The 23,291-nt window shown below is 44.0% G+C and overlaps 1 protein-coding gene across 8 annotated transcripts in view; it reads left to right on the top strand.

Annotated features, from left to right (window-relative positions):
• Positions 1-348: 348 nt before the first annotated feature.
• wdr27 (WD repeat domain 27) overlaps positions 349-23,291 on the top strand; it is a 526,425-nt gene continuing 503,482 nt past the window's right edge. For 6 of the 8 annotated variants that reach the window (XR_015758354.1, XM_087991148.1, XM_087991152.1 and 3 more), the window contains exons 1-5: positions 349-649; positions 8,769-8,958; positions 16,343-16,484; positions 17,594-17,718; positions 19,729-19,842. Coding sequence is in view for 7 of the 8 variants with exons in the window: in XM_087991148.1 (XP_087847274.1) it covers positions 8,770-8,958; positions 16,343-16,484; positions 17,594-17,718; positions 19,729-19,842 (570 nt within the window). In the remaining variant the exon portion in view is untranslated. The remainder of the gene's footprint in view (positions 650-8,768; positions 8,959-16,342; positions 16,485-17,593; positions 17,719-19,728; positions 19,843-23,291) is intronic. The other 2 variants (XM_087991149.1, XM_087991151.1) reach the window with 2 other exon arrangements.

The following is a 23,291-nucleotide window of genomic DNA, read 5'->3' as shown; positions in this document are numbered from 1 at the left end:
GCTTCAGAAAGACTGTTGTTAGGTATATAAACAACACAAAGACTGTTATGGTGAACTGATAGCATCCTTAACTCTGAGCCATGAGGCTTGGGTTCAAGGCTCACGTGCTCCAGAGGAATGCAGTAACATCTCTGGGCTGCCTGACTGTAAAATATGTATAAGGAAAAATGTTCTTGTACAGCAGAGGTGACTTAATTGTTGCTGGGCAGAAAGTTATTTTGTAAGTTATTATATTTATTCTAACAGGCAGTTTCCCACAAACTTTATATAAAAAAGGTACCACAATTGTGCATCATGGCTGGTAAATACCTGCTACGTTGTTTTTGTTTCTCTGCCACCATGGTTTCAGTTCTCAAGAAGGGTCAGTGGACTCGAAATGTTTAACTGCTTCGGTTTTGAGTTGGTCAGCTTCCGCCCTGATTCGCCGTACCTTTTTGACCCTCGGGACGTGCCGCCGCATGGGCACCGCTGCCATGGGAGACGGGGAGCCGCAGCGACGCTGAGGGGAGGCGGGCCTCGGTCATCACTGGAGTGCGGACCGCTCCCTTGTTTAACGCCTCGCAGCCAGACACTGCGGGTTTCTGTGGTGGCTGGAAGAAGCGGCAACGAGGAGCCAAGTCTGCGAAGCACTTCATCCTCGACCCGGAGAGTGAGCGGGGATGGGAATGGCGCTGGGCTGGGGGGGGGAGGGGCAGAGGCCGGACTCTGACACCAACCGCCGGCGCACGTGCACGGACACGCGCACAATCCGCGAGCCTCCCGCGGCACGTGCGGCGCCTCGCGACACACTGTACAACGTTTCTCGACATTGGGTAACCAGACTGGGTACAGGGTAACCCATTGGGGGGCATTGGGTAACCAGACTGGGTACAGGGTAACCCATTGGGGGGCATTGGGTAACCAGACTGGGTACAGGGTATCCCATTGGGGGGCATTGGGTAACCAGACTGGGTACAGGGTATCCCATTGGGGGGCATTGGGTAACCAGACTGGGTACAGGGTAACCCATTGGGGGCATTGGGTAACCAGACTGGGTACAGGGTATCCCATTGGGGGGCATTGGGTAACCAGACTGGGTACAGGGTATCCCATTGGGGGGCATTGGGTAACCAGACTGGGTACAGGGTAACCCATTGGGGGGCATTGGGTAACCAGACTGGGTACAGGGTATCCCATTGGGGGGCATTGGGTAACCAGACTGGGTACAGGGTAACCCATTGGGGGCATTGGGTAACCAGACTGGGTACAGGGTAACCCATTGGGGGGCATTGGGTAACCGGACTGGGTACAGGGTAACCCATTGGGGGGCATTGGGTAACCAGACTGGGTACAGGGTATCCCATTGGGGGGCATTGGGTAACCAGACTGGGTACAGGGTAACCCATTGGGGGCATTGGGTAACCAGACTGGGTACAGGGTAACCCATTGGGGGGCATTGGGTAACCGGACTGGGTACAGGGTAACCCATTGGGGGGCATTGGGTAACCGGACTGGGTACAGGGTAACCCATTGGGGGGCATTGGGTAACTGGACTGGGCACTGGGTATCCCATTGGGGGGCATTGGGTAACTGGACTGGGCACTGGGTATCCCATTGGGGGGCATTGGATAACCAGACTGGGCACGGTATCGCATTGGGCATTGAATAAGCAGACTGGGCACTGGGTATCTCATGGGGGGATGGGGGGCATTGGGAAACCAGACTGGGCTCTTGGTATCCCATTGGGGGGGGGGGGCACTGGAAAACCAGACTGAGCACTGGGAATCCCTTTCGGGGGGGCATTGGATAACCAGACTGGGCACTGGTATCCCCTTGGGGGCATTGGATAACCAGACTGGCCACTGGGTATCACATTGGGGGGCATTGGGCAAGTAGACTGGGTGCTGGGTATCACATTGGGGGGCATTGGGTAACCAGGCTGGGCATTGGAATCCCATTGAGGGGCATTGGATAACCAGACTGGGCACTGAGTATCACAGTGGGGGCATTGGGTAACCAGACTGGGCACTGGGTATCCCAATGGAGGGCAATGGATAACCAGACTGGGCACTGGTTATCCCATTGAGGGACATTGGGTAACCAGGCTGGGTACTGGGTATCCCATTGGAGGGCATTGAGTAACCAGAATGGGCACTGGGTATCCCATTGAGGGGCATTGGGTAATCAGACTGGGTACTGGGTATCCCAGTGGGGGGCAATGAATAATCTGACTGGGCACTGAGTATCTCATTGGAGGGCATTGGGTAACCAGACTGGGCACTGGGTATCCCATTGAGAGGCATTGGTATCACATTGGGATGCATTGGATAACCAGACTGGATACTGGCTATCACATTTGGTGGCATTGGGTAACCAGAACTGGGCATTGGTATTCCATTGGGGGGAAATGGATAACCAGACTGGGCACTGAGTACCACATTGGGGGGCACAGGGTATCCCATTGGGGGGCATTGGGTATCCAGACTGGGCACTGGGTATCACATTGGGAGGCATTGGGTAACCAGACTGGGCACTGGGTATCACATTGGGAGGTATTGGGTAACCAGACCTGGCACTGGGTATTCTACTGGGGGGTGTTGTATAACCAGACTGGGCACTGGGCATCCCATTGGATGGCATTGGATAACCAGACTGGGCACTGGGTGTCCCACTGGGGGACATTGGGTAACCAGACTGGGCACTGGGTATCACATTGGGATGCATTGGATAACCAGACTGGATACTGGATATCACATTTGGTGGCATTGGGTAACCAGAACTGGGCATTGGTATTCCATTGGGGGGAAATGGATAACCAGACTGGGCACTGAGTACCACATTGGGGGGCACAGGGTATCCCATTGGGGGGCATTGGGTATCCAGACTGGGCACTGGGTATCACATTGGGAGGCATTGGATAACCAAACTGGACACTGGGCATCCCATTGGGTGACATTGGATAACCAGACTGGGCACTGGATATCCCATTAGGGGACATTGGGTAACCAGACTGGGCACTGGGTATCAGATTGGGAGGCATTGGATAACCAGACTGGGCACTGGGTATCACATTGGGGGCATTGGATAAGCAGACTGGGCATTGGTATCACATTGGGGGCATTGGATAACCAAACTGGCCACTGGGTGTCCCATTGAGGGGCATTGGGTAACCAGACTGTGCACTTGGTAACACATTAGGTGGCATTGGATAACCAGACTGGGCACTGGGCATCCCATTGGGTGGCATTGGATAACCAGACTGGGCACTGGATAGCCCATTGGGGGACATTGGGTAACCAGACTGGGCACTGGGTATCACATTGGGGGTATTGGATAAGCAGACTGGACATTGGTATCACATTGAGGGCATTGGATAACCAGACTGGGCACTGGGTATCCCATTGGGGGACATTGGGTAACCAGACTGGGCACTGGGTATCACATTGGGCACATTGGGTGACCAGACTGGGCATTGGTATCACATTGGGAGGCATTGGATAACCAAACTGGACACTGGGCATCCCATTGGGTGACATTGGATAACCAGACTGGGCACTGGATATCCCATTAGGGGACATTGGGTAACCAGACTGGGCACTGGGTATCAGATTGGGAGGCATTGGATAACCAGACTGGGCACTGGGTATCACATTGGGGGCATTGGATAAGCAGACTGGGCATTGGTATCACATTGGGGGCATTGGATAACCAAACTGGCCACTGGGTGTCCCATTGAGGTGCATTGGGTAACCAGACTGTGCACTTGGTAACACATTAGGTGGCATTGGATAACCAGACTGGGCACTGGTATCATATTGGGAGGCATTACATAATCAGACTGGGCACTGGGCATCCCATTGGGTGGCATTGGATAACCAGACTGGGCACTGGATAGCCCATTGGGGGACATTGGGTAACCAGACTGGGCACTGGGTATCACATTGGGGGTATTGGATAAGCAGACTGGACATTGGTATCACATTGAGGGCATTGGATAACCAGACTGGGCACTGGGTATCACATTGGGAGGCATTGGGTAACCAGACTGGGCACTGGGTATCACACTGGGGGCATTGGATGAGCAGACTGGGCATTGGTATCACATTAGGGGCATTTGATAACCAGACTGGGCACTGGGTATCACATTGGGGGCATTCGATAAGCAGACTGGGCATTGGTATTATATTGGGGGCATTGGATAACCAGACTGGGCACTGGGTATCCCATTGGGGGGGCATTGGGTAACCAGACAGGGCACTTGGTATCACTTTGGGTAACCAGACTGGGCACTGGGTGTCCCATTGTGGGCATTGGGTATCACATTGGGGGGGCATTGGGTTACCAGGCTGGGCACTGGGTATCCCATTGGTGGGTATTGGGTAACCAGACTGGGCACTGGGTATCCCATTGGGAAGCATTGGGTAACTGGACTGGGCACTGGGTATCCCACTGAGGGGCATTGGATAATCAGACTGGGCACTGGTTATCCCATTGAGGGGCATTGGATAACCAGACTGAGCATTGAGTATCACATTGGGCACATTGGGTAACCAGGAGAAAGTGAGGTCTGCAGATGCTGGAGATCAAAGTTGAAACTTTATTGCTGGAACAGCACAGCAGGTCAGGCAGCATCCAGGGAACGGGAGATGCGACGTTTCGGGCACAGGCCCTTCTTCAGGAATCATTGGGTAACCAGACTGGGCACTGGGTATCACATTAGGGCGCATTGGGTAACCAGACTGGGCACTTGGTATCACTTTAGGTAACCAGACTGGGCACTGGGTGTCCCATTGTGGGCATTGGGTATCACATTGGGGGGGCATTGGGTAACCAGACTGGGCACTGGGTATCCCATTGATGGGCATTGGGTAACCAGACTGGGCACTGGGTGTCTCATTGGGGGCATTGAATAACCAGACTGCGCACTGGGTATCACATTGGGAGGCATTGGGTAACCAGACTGGGCTGTGGGTATCCCATTGAGGGGCATTGGGTAACCAGACTGGCCACTGGGTGTCTCATTGGGGGGCATTGGATAATCAGACTGGGCACTGGTTATCCCATTGACGGGCATTGGATAACCAGACTGGGCATTGAGTATCACATTGGGCGCATTGGGTAACCAGACTGGGTATTGGGTATCCCATTGGGGGGGGGGGGAATTGGGTAACCAGACTGGGCACTGGGTATCCCATTGGGGGGCATTGGGTAACTGGACTGGGCACTGGGTATCCCACTGTGAGAAACAAAAGCTCACTCACTTTAATAATTTCAGTCCGAGACAAATATCTGAATCCGCCATTTATTTATACACCTATAGATGGGTGCCCTGTCTCAATACCAGGTAAGGTAATGAGAAAATGCACACTAAATCCAACAAACTCTCGAAATTTATACAGTTTGAATCCCCATATTTTTCCTTATTCCATTGTCTGTTCCCTGCTTCGCTTACGTCACTCATTTCCTTAAGACTGATCCCACAACTTCTGTTTATCCTGTTTTGTCCGTGACAAACTCTTATCTCTGACTCCCATAAGGGTGTTTGACGTCAGTCTATTATAGATTATTGATTAGGCATATCTTTTCTTCTATCAGCATCTATTTCCATCCAGAGGCCACTTTGACCTCTTTAATTAGGGTTTGTTCCTGTGTCTCTGTACAAGCGAGGAGAACAGATGTTTTCCTGTTTGCCCATATATCCACCATTGTTCTGTATTCATGTCTCATGCTCACATATCCTTTCTTTTTGCTGAATATGTATTTTCTCATTCCTATTCTGTATCAGAATTTATACTTGCAGAAATAACATTAATTCATTTATATCCCACACCACTGAAGGGCATTGGATAATCAGACTGGGCACTGGTTATCCCATTGAGGGGCATTGGAAAACCAGACTGGGCATTGAGTATCACATTGGGTAACAGACTGGGCACGGGTATCACATTAGGGGGCATTGGGTAACCAGACTGGGCACTGGTATCCCATTGGTGGGCATTGGGTAACCAGACTGGGCACTGGGTGTCTCATTGGGGGGCATTGAATAACCAGACTGCGCACTGGGTATCACATTGCGAGGCATTGGGTAACCAGACTGGGCCGTGGGTATCCCATTGAGGGGCATTGGGTAACCAGACTGCGCACTGGGTATCCCATTGGTGGGCATTGGGTAACCAGACTGGGCACTGGGTATCACATTGAGGGGCATTGAGTAACCAAACTGGGCACTTGGTATCCCTTGGGGGAGCATTGGGTAACCAGACTGGGCACTGGGTATCCCATTGGGGGGGCATTGGGTAACCAGACTGACAATAGACAATAGGTGCAGGAGTAGGCCATTCTGCCCTTCGAGCCTGCACCACCATTCAATATGATCATGACTGATCATCCTTCATCAGTATCCTAGGCACTGGGTATCCCATTGGGGGGCACTGGATAACCAGACTGGGCACTGGGTATCAAGACAGGTACTGGGGAACCAGGCTGGACACTGGGAACCAGGCTGAGCACTGAGTAACCTGATTAGACACAGGGGAACTAGACTAGGCAATATGTATCAGATAGGACAATGAGAACTAAATTGGAAGCTAGGAGCCAGATTGAACATTGGCTAACCAGACTGGACACTGGATAAATAGACTAGACATTGCGGAACTAGAATGGATACTGGATGACCAGAGGACAGGGAATGAGACTGAACATTGGCTACGAGATTGGATACTGGGGAACTATACTGGATGCTAGGAACTAAACTGGACACTGAACTTAACAGATTGGGCACTGGGGAATCAGACCAGACACTGGGAAACAGTCGAGACATTGGAGAACCAGACTAGACATTGGGGAATTAAAATTGATACTGAATTATCAAACTGGACTGTAGGGAACCAGGTGGGCTCAGGGAAATCAGAGTGGACACTTGGGAACCAGACTGGGAAACCAGTCTAGCTTTTGGGAAACCAGACTGGACACCAGATTTGGCTATTGATACTGGATTGGAAATTGAGTAACCAGACTGGACACTGGATAACTAAACTAGGCACTGAATGTTGGGAAACCAGACTGCATTGGCTAAGCAGATTGGATACTGGGGAGCCAGATTGGTCATTGAATAACCAGTTTTGACACTGGATAACTAGACTGGACACTGGTTAATCAGAGTGGGCACTGGGGAACTTGACTGGGTATTGGATCGAGACTAGGTATTAGTCAGATTGGGCATTGGGTAACCAGACCATGTTGCCTGCTCTCTGCCACGAGAATGGGAATTGGGCAACAAAACTCTATTCAATGCCCCTATTTTCTGCTATCACCCTGGACACTGGATAACTAAATTCTGCTTCCCTGTCACAACACATTCTATGCCACAAAATTCAGAACTGGGTAACCTGACCATGTCTTCCATTCTATGCAATCAGACTAGATGCTGAACAACCAGACTGGGCATTGAGCAACCAGTCTGAGTCCACCCACCCCTCGTCTATCACCAGACTGAGCACTGAGCAACCAGACCATGTGTCCCACACTCTCTGTCACTGACATTGCCCTGAGCAAACATATCATTTCTTGCTCTCTCTTCAACCAGGGTGGGCACTAGGCACCCAGACCATAAATCTCCTCCTTTCTGCCACCAGACTGAACACTGAGAAACTTGATTATGTGTCCTCCACTCTCTGTCACTGACTTGACACAAAGCAAACATACCACTTCCTCACTCTCTGTTCTACCAGACTGATTTCTGGGCATCCAGGCCATGAACCTCCTCCTCTCTGCCACCAGACTAAGCACTAAGCAAATAGACCATGTGTCGCCTCTCTGTGTCACTGACTGGCTAGAGAGCAACCATGCTAATTCCTTGCTGTTTCTGCAACCAGACTGGGCACTGAGTGTCTGTACCACGTCCCCACCACTCTCTGCACAAAGCTGGACAGTAAAATTACAACCTTTAAAAGGCATCTGGATGGGTACATGAATAGGAAGGGTTTAGGGGGATATGGGCCAAGTGCTGGCAAACACTTAATTAATACTGACTACATTAATTTTAGGGTATCTGGTCGGCTTGGACAAATTGGACTGAAGGGTCTATTTCCAGGCTGTACATTTCTATGACTTGATGAGAAACCATCTATTTGGACTGTGAACTAAACTGAATAGCCTTCATCTGATGTCCAGAAGCATGACTGGTAATCTGTAACGGGATGCCCCCTGCATTACTGTAGCCTGTCTTGATCTGCAATTCTCTAACCTGCAACAGGGATTACTTAAGATTTAACTTCAAACCAGAACTATGGTCTTCTGCTTTTGCATTCATAACTTTTCTAAAATTAAAGCTGTAGGAGGAAAACTGTAGATTGAGATGTACGTGAGTGGGAATACTTGTCTACATTTGCCACTGTGCTTAAGTATTCAGTATCAGGATCAGGCTGGACAGTGGCAGGGATTGTGGATGAGTTAATTAGAGTGGTCAGTGGGATCAGAATTGAGATTTCCCTGGGTGGATTTGGGAATTGTAAACTACTTAGATTCATGAATGGAATTCTTGGCAAAATGAGTTTACAATCTGTTATCTTGTCAAGGGAGACTTGTGGGCAGCACTGGTCCTTCTTTGTATTCAAAGAGAGACACTGACACTGAGTCATTCTGGCTTCATGTGACTTGATATATAGTAAAGTTGGCAATGGTATTTTAATGCATTAAAGTAGAGATGGTGCCCAATTCCTATTTGATATTTGTAAAAATCCATTATTTTACGGTTGCAAATTCGATAATGCTTCTCATTTTGTTTTTAGAATGTGGGGAAGTACCACTATCCACCAGAGTGTGAAAAATGATCTTTTGAAAGAAATTATTACAGAAAAGCATTGTGTTCAGTCCAGTACTCCATTGTCACATATTCAACTTGCTTGCTGTTGGAAATATTGTGCTTTCCCTTGTGATAAACAAGTGTGTGTTTGGAATATCCACAATCCTATCCTGCAGGTAAATTTCTTTTCAGAGAAATGTGGTCTAAGAATACAGTGGGTCAAGTGCTTTGCTAAGTAGAAATTGGATTGAAATTAAGTTCATATTAATTCACATTTGACAATTGTGTTAATATATTTGCTCAATTGGAATCACAGAGTTTAAAAACAAATGGTCAGTTTAATACTATGTTATGAGTGGGTGAGCAGGGTTTAACTGACTTTCAGGGGCAGCACGGTGGCTCAGTGACTCAGTGGTTAGCACTGTTGCCTCATAGTGTTTGATTCCAACCTCGGGCGACTGTCTGTGTGGAGTTTGCAAATTCTTCCTGTAGGTAAAAACAATGACTGCAGATGCTGGAAACCAGATTCTGGATTAGTGGTGCTGGAAGAGCACAGCAGTTCAGGCAGCATCCAAAGAGCAGTAAAATCGACGTTTCAGGCAAAAGCCCTTCATCAGGAATACAGGCAGACAGCCTGAAGGGTGGAGAGATAAGTGAGAGGAGGGTGGGGGTGGGGAGAAAGTAGCATAGAGTACAGTAGGTGAGTGGGGGAGGGGATGAAGGTGATAGGTCGGGGGGGGAGGGTGGCGTGGATAGGTGGAAAAGAAATAGGCAGGTAGGACAAGTCATGGGGACAGTGCTGAGCTGGAAGTTTGGAACTGGGGTGAGGTGGGGGGAAGGGGAAATGAGGAAACTGTTGAAGTCCACATTGATGCCCTGGGGTTGAAGTGTTCCGAGTCGGAAGATGAGGCGTTTTTCCTCCAGGCATCTGGTGGTGAGGGAGCGGCGGTGAAGGAGGCCCAGGACCTCCATGTCCTCGGCAGAGTGGGAGGGGGAGTTGAAATGTTGGGCCACGGGGCGGTGTGATTGATTGGTGCATTCTCCCTGTGTCTGCATCGGTTTCCTCCAGGTGCTCCGGTTTCCTCCCACAGTCCAAAGATGTGCAGGTCAGGTGAATTGGCCATGCTAAATTACCCATAGTATTAGATGGATTAGTCAGAGGGAAATAGGTCTGGGTGGGTTACTCTTCAGAGGGTCGGTGTGGACTGGTTGGGCCGAAGGGCCTGTTTCCACACTGTGGGTAATCTAATCTAATATAATATTCCTTGGTTGGTCCCAATGAAGGTTTAAATTTATTTTTTGCATTAAGCTATACTTAACTGCAGTTCAAAATGTAATTGACTATGTTTTTCTCTGAACAATAAAGTGTTAATTAATTGTGTTTTCTTGACTCAAAGAGAGAGACTGGTTAAATCTGAGAAAAATAATAAAAATATTAAGTCAAGTATATGGCTATATGTAGGCCCACCCACAGGTACAAAGTTAAAGGGAGTTTCAGGAGTGTAATGAAGTCAATCAGCTGGATCTCATCGAATGTTATTTTAGGAGGCAATGTCCAATGCAAAGGAAGATAAAAGAATATGCGGTTTAGTTTTCTTTGGTTGTCTTTGCGGCGTAAGGTTTCAATCTGATCTTGACTAGCTGGTTCCTTGAACGAAGTCAGTAATTGTGAATGTTTCAGTTATTTTTAACCTGTTGTAATTCTTCCCTGTCGCTGTTACTGTGGCAACCAGGTGCTAAGTTCTTGAGAGAGAGAGTGAGTGGTGCGGGTGAAGGTAGAGAGTGTAAAGACAATAACTTCAGCACAGGTGCAACAGTGCATCACCTCCATTATTGCAAAGCCAGTGACATAAATTAAAGACAGATTTCTAAAATTCAAAAATATACATGATTCATAAAATTTGTAAAGATGCATTCCAAAACATTTAAACTTGAATATTATAGAAAATGCAATAAAATTAAAAATTTTCTCCATAATGCAGGTTCTTTGCTGAAATGTCTCAATATTATTGCAATTTCACAATATATATTCATGACTAGCATTCAGCCTCAGGGGTTCTACACAGTTTCCAGTCCCTTGGTATGGTATGGCTGAAAGGCCTGGATTGTGGCCTTTCCCATCCGACTCTGTGGCAGTTGTCCCAAGCTTGAGTGCATCCCTTAAGGTATAGTCTCGAATTGTGGAATGTACCAGTGAGCAGTACTTGGTTATGGACACTAGAAGATCAGCAAGTTTGGACAGAGTTTTGGACAAAAGAATCTTCTTCACAAACTTGATGGTCTTCAACTGCAGTTAATGTTCACCTCAGTATGCATTCGTGGGATTATCCTGTAGAGCACACAGTACTGTGTTGTTGGAACTCTAGTTCGATCAGTAGTATTTACTGATCTTCATTATTTGGAATTTTCCTGCACTATCTATTATGTTAATGCAGACATTTACTGCAGTGTTTATGTCCATTTTTAAATATTAATTAAAAACTATTTTTGAAAAGCAGGAATGACCATAAGCTCAAATTAGTGCCAAATAGTGTACTGATTTTATGCTTAGGACTAGAATTCACTGCAAATGGGACTAGAAGTTTTGAAATTTATCACAGCAGATCTTTCAGGTTATTTAAATGCTTACTTTGAATTCTGGCATCCTGAACTGAACAGCCATATAGTAACTGTTTAGCCATATTTGTGGCTACAAGAGCTGGTCAAAGGCTGGGAATTTTGTGGCAGGTAACTCATCTCATGATTTCTTAAAACTAGTCCACTTGTCAGAAATGTGATGGAATACACTCCACATGCTTGGATGAATGCAGCTGCAACAAGATCAAAACCATCCAGGCCAAGTAGTCCACTTGGTTGGCATCTTGGCCACCAACCTCAACATTCAGTCCTTCCATCAACAATGCTCAGTGACATTAGTATGCAACATATGCAAGATGCACAGCAGCAATTTTTCAAACTTCCTTTGACAGCATCTTTTAAACGTGCAGTCTTTATCATCTAAAAGAACAAGAGCAACAAATGCTTGGGAACACCACCACCTGCCAATTTCCCTTCATGCATCATCCTGAACTGGAAATATATCACTGTTCCTTCACTGTCAGTGGATCAAAATCCTTGAACTCCCTCCGTAACACTACTGTGGGTGTACCTGTCCTTCATGGACTGCAGTGGTTGAAAAAGATGTTTTACCATTACCTTCTCGAAGCAATTAGAGTTGGGCAACAAATGGACAAACCAATACACCTACACCTTGTGAAAGAACAAAACATAAGTTGGCAATATGATTACGGGTGATAACTCTGCACCAAGAAAATTCTCAAATAGTCAGTAAAAACATAAATTAGTTTTCCTTCGTTGCTGAGGGATATATTTTCAACTTGCTGCCTTGGTTTAAAATGCTTTGCAGATTATATATCATGCAAAATTGAAATTACTTTCAATCACTGTGAAAATTGAGATGATTGTATAAAAGGTAACTGAATTACAGTGCCACTGTGTATTCCTAGGTGGCAAATTGAAAATCCAAACTATGTTGTTGAATGACAGTGATCATGTGAGTAACACTATAAATGGTTTCTGATTCAACATAGATATTAATAAGCAGGACAATTTGTTGAATCTAATCCCAACCATACAGGAAAAAACAATAATTTCCTCTCACTTCTTGAATAACTGCTAGGTTAAAGATTTCCAGTCCTTTGGTAGGCATAAAATTGCAGTGTCACCATGGAGTCCCAGCCAATTGGCTGCTGCCATTTGCCATTGTGCCTTAGCTTTAGACATTGTTTTCTTTGATGCTTCTTTTCCACTATTATGCAGAACAGTGCTATGAACTTTGGAGATACCATTTCAGTTGCTTGTTCCTTTGATTGCATAGGGAGAGGGTCCCAAGCAATTTTTCAGGTTTCTGCAAGGAAAATTCAAAAACATTCACAGCAGACGCCAGAGATCTCCGTTATACTCATGTAGTTGACTGTTGGATGATCCATGACTAAGACTTTGGATGTATAAATCTATGCTAGTGCTTTAATGATGTAAATACAGCTGACTTGTTTGAGCTCTTCTTTAGTGATAGATGGAGCATGTAAATGGTTGGCTGTGGGTTTTTCACGTATCTGGAAGCACCACAAATAATCTAAGAAATTTAATGTATATCAATGTCTGTTGTGGTTCTGTTCGCCGAGCTGGAAGTTTTTGTTGCAAACGTTTCGTCCCCTGGCTAGGCGACATCATCAGTGCTTGGGAGCCTCCTGCGAAGCGCTTCTTTGATGTTTCCTCCCGTGTTTATAGTGGTCTGTCCCTGCTGCTTCCGGTTGTCGGTTTCAGCTGTCCGCTGTAGGTCAGCTCTGGTTATCTGTCCGTTTTTTTGTAGATTCCTTAGTGTGTTATTTATCCTATTGGTGAGTTGTGATGTGGGGTCAAATTCCTTCCTTTGGTAGGTGTTGATATCTGCAAGTAGTTGTTGTGCTTTTTGGATGTAATCAGATTTATCTAGGATGACCGTCATTCTGCCTTTATCTGCTGGTAGTATGATTATGTTCTTATCGTTTCTTAGTGATTTCAGTGCTTCCCTCTCCTTGGTTTTGAGGTTATGTGTTTGTCTTTTCCTTATTATCATAGGTACGACAGTTTGTCTCACTGTTTGTTGTGTCTCTTCTGTCAGTCCATTGTTCCTGAGTGTGCATTCTAGTGCTGCTAGGAAGTCTGCTGTCTTGGCGTCCCTGTGGTTGTAGTTGAGTCCCTTGGCCAGTATTGTTCTTTCCGAGTCTGTGAGCTGTCTGTGGGAGAGGTTTTTAACCCAGGTGTGTGTTGTGGTGTCCTCTTTGTTGTGTGTTAGTTTGGCCATTTTTTCTTTTAGTGCCGTTTTTTTGCGGTGTGTTGTCCTGTTCTGTCCTATGGTGACAGCCTGTTCTATGGTCCGGGTCCATTCATGATTCGTGGTTTTTGAAATTAATGACTTTTGGCGCGCAATTTCATGTCTGTATCTGTGAAGTCGGTTGTGCGCGTCTGTGATCATTACCTGGATCATCCTGAATCCGTTCTGCTTGGCTGTTTCCCTGGCTTGTGGGTTGTTGACTGGTGGTCTGTATCTGACACATTGTGGAAGGATTCGATTCTTTCGGCATTCGTGTAGGAACCGGAGTTGTTCGTATGTGGCGCTTAGTCGGTTAGCGCAGGATTCCCATTTCCTTGCTTGTCTCAGCGTCTCTCGCCCGTAAGTGTTCAAAGTTTGTGAGAAGATTTGTAGCTCGGGTGCCCGTTGTTGTGGTTTTGTTCGCCGAGCTGGAAGTTTTTGTTGCAAACGTTTCGTCCCCTGGCTAGGCGACATCATCAGTGCTTGGGAGCATCCTGCGAAGCGCTTCTTTGATGTTTCCTCCGGTGTTTATAGTGGTCTGTCCCTGCCGCTTCCGGTTGTCAGTTTCAGTTTGATCAGCGGATCCAAACACTCTATACAATCAACACAGGAATTCTTGGACATCATCAGAAATATACACATAGACAAAGAAGAAACCATGATATCATTCGACGTGACGGCACTGTTCACTTCGATTGACAAAACCCTAGCCAGAGAAACAATAGCCAACCTACTGGACAAACAGAACAGAAAACAGGACGCTGAACCTATCAACAAAGACGGAATACTTAAACTACTGGACTTGTGCCTCACAACACACTTCACATTCAACAACCAGATATATGAACAAATCAACGGAACACCCATGGGATCACCAATCTCGGGACTCATAGCAGAGGCAGTTATGCAAAGGTTAGAACAAACAGTCCTACCACAAATTCAACCCAAACTCTGGGTCATATATGTCGATGACACGTTTGTAATCATTAAAAACACGGAAATAGAAAAAACACACCGGATCATCAACACTCACAGGAATCCGATTCACGAGAGAAGAAGAAAAGGATAGCCAACTCCCATTCCTAGACGTGATGGTATAGAGAACACCGAACGGAGAATTCACTACAAGGGTATACAGGAAAGCCACACACACAGACCAAGTCCTAAACTATGAAAGTAACCACCCCAACACACACAAACGAAGCTGCATCAGGACACTATTCAAAAGGGCCATAACACACTGCAGTACACCAGAACTGCAAAAAGAAGAAGAGGAACACCTATACAAGGTATTCGCCAAAAACGGATACCCGCGCAACTTCATCAACAGATGCCTAAGAGAAAGACTACGGAACGAGGACATACCACAACCAAAAGGACTAGCCACACTACCATACATCAGGAGCATCTCGGAACTGACAGCCAGACTACTGCGACTCCTAGGACTCATAACGGCACATAAGCCAACAGCCACGCTCAGACAACTCACCAGAACGAAGGACCCGATACCCAACATGAGCAAAACTAACGTAGTGTACAAAATACCATGCAAGGACTGCACAAAACACTATATAGGACAAACAGGAAGACAGCTAACAATCCGCATACATGAACATCAATTAGCCACGAAACGACACGACCAGCTATCCTTAGTAGCCACACACGCAGATAACAAGCAACATGAATTCGACTGGGACAACACTACCATCATAGGGCAAGCCAGACAGAGAACAGCCAGGGAATTCCTAGAGGCATGGCACAAACTCCATCAACAAACACATCGATCTGGACCCAATATACCAACCACTACAGCGGACAGCTGAAACTGACAACCGGAAGCGGCAGGGACAGACCACTATAAACACGGGAGGAAACATCAAAGAAGCGCTTCGCAGGAGGCTCCCAAGCACTGATGATGTCGCCTAGCCAGGGGACGAAACGTTTGCAACAAAAACTTCCAGCTCGGCGAACAGAACCACAACAATGAGCACCCGAGCTACAAATCTTCGCACAAACTTTGAATATCAATGTCTCAGTACAAAATCAGTTACATGTGAATATCCTTGCAAAGAAGCAACACTATGCTGCCTTTACTCTGTAGTTACACTAAAAATTGCAGAAATAAATGCTCTTCACATATTTTTGCTATCCTGGTACGACTTTCAAATAACTGTATGATTGTTGGTTGAAGTCATCTGTTTTTTAAGGCTGAGTAGCTTGAGTTTTATAAATGAACATGCTACTGGAATGAATGGTTGACAAATATGAAAAAAACCCTACAGTGTTATTTGCATATAAAAGCTGTGTGTTCATTCATTTTTCAAAACAAGTGTGAATTTGATTCTCCAGGAGTGCTTTTCTTCAAATAAAACATTAAGTTGCAGATTGTTTGGGTATGATATATCTTTGCTTATCTTCAAATAAAACATGGAGTTGTAGATTGTTTTAGTATTATGGAACAAAAGTCAGTCTTGTTTGTTTGGAACCAAGTTTGGCTGCCTCAGTTGGGTGGGAAATAGGTTAAAATAGCAAACAATCGCATTTACGTGGAGAAATTAATAATCCAGAATCTTTCCATCCTAGTTAATTAATTGTATTTTATTCAGTATGTCCTGCATTTGGAATATTCTGAATGCAGTGGTTCAAGTCCATGTTCTTATTTAAGTGTAAAGTAATTGATAGTTCCATGCATCTATTTTCTATAGACCTTGGAGTTAAAAGGCCACCATCAACCAATTACTGCACTGGCATTTGGAAACCACAATGAACCAACACTTCTGTGTTCTGCAGCCGAAGATTATGTCATTATATGGGATGTGGAAGCATGTCGAATGAGTCTCCAACAAGGTTATACATTATACTAATATTTTGCAACAATTAAAGCACCAAGGATGAATAATTATTCATCATGTGGACAGTGAGAAAGATGGAGTTATTTTATCATGAAATCTAAATACAGAGAAAAGTTATTTATGCTTAGATAGTGTGGAACAGTGACATGAGATTGTGCTATTGCCAATTTAAGTTGTACACTTGTTAAGACAATTTAGGAATAATAAAAAAAAATCATTGTCTAGACAGAGTCAGGGATGGATGACCATGATGGTAAAAAATGGATAACAGTGAATCAACAGCATCTCTACCAAATTTTATTTCCATTTTAGGCAATGATTTGCCATTGTCTCCTTTTACACTATCCCACAAAGTCAAAACCATCCCAAATATGTGGCAACATTGTGAATAAATGCAAGGAGATATCCTTTATTTGGTATTTCTAGTGAAGTCAGAATCATGAATCTGTAGTTCTCCCTTACAACAGAAGAAATTACATGACTTCATGATACCACAACATGCAGCAACCATATTTAATGATACTGAAATCATCTCCTAACTTTTGTCCATTCCATATTATCAACATCCCAATGTCACATGCTTTGATCTTTAGAATGATTTACTGTGATTCTTCTTTAGGGATAAAATATGTCTTCATGTCATATATCCAAACCATTGGTTTACATAGTTACAAAAGGAAACTCTTGCCTTCTAATGGGACATGGGGTTAGTGCAGGATACCGGTGTTGAAGTAGAAGATCAGCCACGACCTCACTGAATGCGGGAGTAGATTCGAAGGGTCACCTGGCATTCAGTGAGATCATGGTTGATCTTCTACTTCGCCACCAGTTTCTTGCACTATCCCCATGTTAATCATGAGGAGCAATGCAATACCCTTCCCACTGCCTGAAGAAATTTCCTGTTTCCTTCCCTATGTATATTTTTTAATCCAGTGTGCTGAATTGCACCTAATATTTTCTATTAGTGTTGTCTCCTCTGTGTCACATTGTCAAATATCTTCTGCAACTCTGTTTAGAATGTAGAAAGAATTACTGGTGACTAAAACCTTGGCTTAATATCTGTATATATTTGTACTTCTGTAATTTTTGATTTGTTACTTGCAGGCTTGGACCCTAGAGGAAATGTTGTAGGAACCCTGCTGGGAAAAGTTTTATATTTATGCTTTAGTCCAGATGACCAAACCTTGATAACCTGCGCAGACAACAAAATCTATGTGTTGAACTGCAAGGTGAGTTTAAAAACATCATTATTGCTTACCTTATTTTAGAGCATAGTGAAACTGAATTATTGCTGTCAGTTTTAATTCATAGGATGGTTCAAGTTGGAGAGCAGGTGAATGCAGAGTGCATACATAGGCCTGTATTTTCGTCCCAGTTTATCTTAATTGCCAAGCTTGTCTGCATGTTGCTTATCTGCTGCTCATCCAAAACAGATAGAAAGTGGCAGATGCCTGCCTGGTTTAGCCAGTCACAGAACAACTGGCTGCTACCAAAGTGGCACTGGACTCGAAACATTAACTCTGTTTTTCTCTCTTCAGATCCTGTCGGACCTGTTGAGTTCCTCCATCACTTTTCTGTTTTTCTTTCAGATTTCTATCATCTGTAGTTTTTTTGTTTTTACCAAAGTAAGGGGATTTGAGAATATCTTGCAGAAGGGAAGGGGTGATGAGTCTGTAAAATGAGAAGATGGTGAACCTTTGAGGTCCCTCTTAGAATACCAGACTTCAGAGCAGAAGAGGTGGTCTTTGTATCCAGGGTTCGAAAAGGGAAAGTGGTAGAAGTGCGTTTCATTTAATGAAATAAAATTTTAATTTCATCCAGGCAGAAAACCTAGACCATTGTGTCACCAAGCTTCTCCCTACATTTCTACACTTAAATAGGAGGGTCTTTCTGGAGTAGATGAAGGAGAGAATGGGGAGTATTTGTCAAATGGTGACTGCTACTTCTGGAGAGAAAGACATCTTTGAAACTACCCAATATACAATATTACTCAATCCTAACATTAATAAATCTCTTCACCTGCAGTAGTGTGGCATTTGAATTCACATAATAAGTCGATTTTTTGAGTTTTCTGAGTGTTATTGCAAAGTTAATGGTGCACTGCATATAATTTGCCATGCGAACAGAAGTTGAATATAATTCTAAATTAAGCTGGCAGAACAACATTTAAGGACATTATATTGTTAACCCTTGATTATTATGCTGTTATAATCATATAATGGTTCACCAAGGAGGCCATCCATTCCATTGTTTCTGTGCCAGTTCTCTGCAAGAGAAACTCAGATAGTACCATTCCCTTTTTTTTTCCACAGGAGCCCTGTATTTCTTTCAATTTCAGATAATTATCTCATTCTGTTTTGAAAGGCATGATTGACTCTGCATCCACCGCACTCTAAGGTGTTGCATTCTTCATTCTAACTATTTACTGTGTGAAAATGACTTCCTTCATGTTCTTTTGGTTCTTTTACCATTCACTTTAAATCAGTGTCCTTTAAGTCATAATGGAAACCATCAATGGAAACAGTTTCTCCTATCTACTCTGCCCAGACTCCTCATGATTTAACCTATTTGAAATCCCCTCTGAAGCTTCTCTACGGAGAACTTGCCCAGCTTTTTCAATCAACCTGTACAACTGAAGTCTCTCATCCCTGGAACTATTCTTAAAAATCCTTTTTATGCCCTTTGCAAAGCTTTACATCCTTCCTAAAGTGTGACATCCAGAATTGGACACACTGCTCCAGTTGAGACTATGTAAAGGTTCACCGTCACTTCTTTGATTTTGTAGACTATACCTCTATTTATAAAAATCAGGATCCCATATGTCTTATTAACCTCTTTCTTAATCTGCCATGCCATCTTCAGTGTCTCGTACATGCATTTCTCTAGGTACCCAAGCTTTTGCACCCTTTTTCCTCATTTGTTCCTCTTTCCTCATTCTTTCCATCAAAATATATCATTTTAGACCTGAATGCAGAAACATGCATAAACCGCCATGTGTATCCTCATCCATCACGTTATTAAGCATATTTAATGAATTAAAATAATGATCTAAATCTTTTGCATTTTTCTTATGTATAATTAAAGAAAGTTAACCATCAATTTTTTAATAGATTGTTAATGATGAATAAATACAACCTTTTAACATTAACATGCAGGTGATAGGATATTAGGTTAAAAAGAGAAATATATAATCTTGTAAAACTGGCCCACTTATATGGCAGTGTTTAATGCTCCATTAGCAGGAAGATATTTTGGCAGTCTTAGAAGGTCATCTTGGTGTGGTAACTGCTGCAGAATTTTCCCCTTGGCAATCGAACATACTTGTATCGATCTCTGAAGACAGGACTTTTAAGGTATGGAGGTTCCAGTTTTACATTTTTTCAAAATATAAAGCTGTTTTTCTTCTAGAAAGTCATCTCTAGTATTTCCAGCCTTGATGTGCTCAATCAGAATATATCTCCAGTTTTCTCCATAAACTTGTCCATCTCCCACTCCTTTCTCATGGTATTACCTACTTTGTTAATGTGTATTTTCCAGCCTCCAAAGACAAGTTATTCACTTCACAGATTTAAAAATCATACAACACCAGATTATAGTCCAACAGGTTTATTTGGAAGCACGAGCTTTGGGAGTGCTGCTCATTCATCAGGTAGGATCATAAGACAGAATTTATGGCAAATGATTACAGTGTCATGCAACTAAAATGATATATTGTTAAACAGCAGTCTAGGTTTGTTCAATCCTTTGCTATAAATTCTATATCTTATTATCCTGCTCCACAGCTACCTGATGGGCGGAGCAGTGCTCCAAAAGCTACTGCTTCCAAATAAACCTGTTGTATTATAACCTGGTGTTGCATGATTTTTAAATTTGTTCACCCTAGTCCAACACCGGCACCTGCACATCATGACTTCACAGATTGATCTTTGCCTCATTTATTGTCATTTCTAGCTCTTCACGCTAAATTCAAACCATAACTACAAAATGTATCTTTGCCAGTGCTAGCAATTAAAGTGACTATCCATTTGAATCACATTTCCTTTTCCTGTACACGTTTAATTTACTTCTCATTTCTAGTTAAATTATGCTGCAATTAGCGAGTTTTGAGAAGATTTGTAGCTCAGGTTGAGGTTTTGCATGTAGGTTTGCTCGCTGAGCTGGAAGATTCATTTCCAGACGTTTCGTCACTCTACTAGATAACATCTTCAGAGGGCCTCAGGCAAAGCACTGCTGAAATTTCCTGCTTTCTATTTATATGTTTGGGTTTCTTTGGGTTGGTGATGAAATTTCCTGTGGGGAAGTCACTTCCGGTTCATTTTCTCAGGGGGTGGTAGATGGCTTCTAATTCGATGTGTTTGTTAATAGAGTTCCGGTTGGAATGCCATGCTTCTAGGAATTCTCATGCATGTCTTTGTTTGGCTTGTCCTAGGATGGATGTGTTGTCCCAGTCGAAGTGGTGTATGTGAGGATACTAGTGAGAGACGGTCATGTCTTTTTGTGGCTAGATGGTGTTCATGTATTTCTGCCTGTTTGTCCAATATAGTGTTTGTTACAGCCCTTGCATGGTATTTTGTAAATGACATTAGTTTTGTTCATTGTCTGTATAGGATCTTTCAAGTTCATTAGCTGCTGTTTCAGTGTGTTGGTTCGTTTTGTGGGCTACCATGATGCCAAGGGGTCTGAGTAGTCTGGCAGTCATTTCCAAGGTGTTTTTGATGTAGGGGAGAGTGGTTAGGGTTTCTGGACGTGTTTTGTCTGCTTGTTTGGGTTTGTTGCTGAGAAATCGGCGGCCTGTGTTCATAGGTGATTTTCCTCTGCTCTGCGTAATTCCTCTATGCTGCAGTGTGTGTTGGCTCATTGAAATAATGTTCTGATGCAGCTTCGTTTGTGGGTGTTGGGATGATTGCGTCTGTAGTACAATATTTGGTCCGTATGTGTTGTTTTCCTGTAGATGCTGGTTTGAAGTTCCCCATTAGCTGTTCGCTCTACTGTGACATCTAGGAATGGCAGTTTGTTGTTGTTTTCCTCCTCTTTAATGAATTTTATGCCAGTAAGGGTATTGTTGATGGTCTTGAATGTTTCCTCTAATTTGTTTCACTTAGTGATGACAAAGGTGTCATTCACGTAGCGGACCCAAAGTTTGGGTTGGATGGTTGGCAGAGTTGTTTGTTTAAGTCTCTGCATTACTGTCTCTGCTAAGAACCCTGATATCGGAGATCCCATGGGTGTTGGTTTTTCTGTAGGTTTTGTTGTTGAACGTGAAGTGTGTGGTAAGGCATAGGTCCACTAGCTTGATGATACTGTCCTTGTTAATGAAGTTAGTGGTGTTTGGTGTATGTGTCTTTGGGTCTTCTAACAGTGTAGTCAGTATTTCCTTGGCCACGTTAATGTTGATTGATGTAAACAGGGCTGTTACATCAAAGAAGACTATTATTTCATCCTCTTCTATCTTAGTGTCTTTGATGGTCTTCAGGAATTCTTGGGTGGAGTGGATAGAGTATGCTGCAATTTCTCTTCAACGACCACTTCTAGTAGGGCACTCATAATTTGAAGTACGGGTAGTTGCGTTCCAGTGAAACGTCCCTTAACAGAAAATTGCTTAATAGAAATAATGGGGTCGATGGGAAAAGTGGGGTTAGGGGCAAACCGGCCAAAAATACACTCACGATCGCTCAAAAATCACCCAAAAGTCTGATGTAAAGTATGGCACAGCCTGAATGAAGGTTGAAATCATATTTATTAATGAAATAAAATTAAATTTAACACAGTACATGTAAAAAATGTAAAAAAGCTCGACTCGGTACAGTACCTTTCATAGAAAGCTGCCCTGTCGGTAGCTGAAGGTGCATGCACAGAATGGCACGAAGACTGGCGCTGACATCGCGCACGCGCAGAACAGTGCGGAGACTTTGGCATGGACATTGATGCATGTACAGAACAGCATGAAAACTGGCACCAATGTAGCGCATGCGCAGAATGTTGTGGAGATCCTGGCGCGAAATGAAATGCACAAACCATTGGAATTGTGCTATTGCGAACAGAGGTAAGCGTTCTCAAAAAATACCATTCCCTAATTCTTCTGCGATGCTCTAGCCAAATTGTGCTGCCAAAACGCGCATCATACCAAAACTACCTGTACACTGTGAATGAGAAAGCATCTATGTACCATTCCTTTGCACTGAGTCAATGGGGGAGAAATTCAATTCACATGCATCGTTCTGAAAAGCTGATGGCCAGGACTCTAAAACTGCTTAGTGGAAGGGCAGTGTTCTCCTCAGCTGCCCTATTGATAATCAAAGCTTGTCTAATGCTGTAAACAGGCAGACTTGTAAATGGGCAGGCTGCTTGTAGGACTCTGATGCACAATAAAAAGTACATTGTGCCAAATATTGTACCAAAATCTGAAGTAACCTAACCCCTGGTCCCTGAAGAGACCATTGTAGGCCAGTCAATAAATTCTTCCTCCAAGTGGTTTTGATAGAGTAGAGAAAAACTGTTCCAACTGGCAACAGAAAATGAAGGAAATTGTATTCTTTTCTGCACAAGAGTTGGCCTGACCTAAAATGCACTGCCTGAAAAGGATGGTGAAAACAGGTTCAATTGTAATCTTCAATAGAAATTGTGTATGTGTTTAATGTTTTATAATTCCTCCTCAAAACAAATTACACAACTCCAACCAGAATGCTATGAATGAATTTGCTCAGATCCCTATAATACTGAAGTGGTCAAATCACTTCAGACACAAGCCGATACCATTGATAAACAGTCCCAACTTTATTAGGAAACAAGTTACAATAACTTT

Source organism: Chiloscyllium plagiosum, unplaced genomic scaffold, assembly GCF_037043375.1.
Source record: "Chiloscyllium plagiosum isolate Xiang-an unplaced genomic scaffold, Cpla_swu_hap1 HiC_scaffold_10, whole genome shotgun sequence".
Taxonomy (NCBI): Eukaryota; Metazoa; Chordata; class Chondrichthyes; order Orectolobiformes; family Hemiscylliidae; genus Chiloscyllium; species Chiloscyllium plagiosum.
This window is presented reverse-complemented; position numbering and strand designations above follow the sequence as displayed.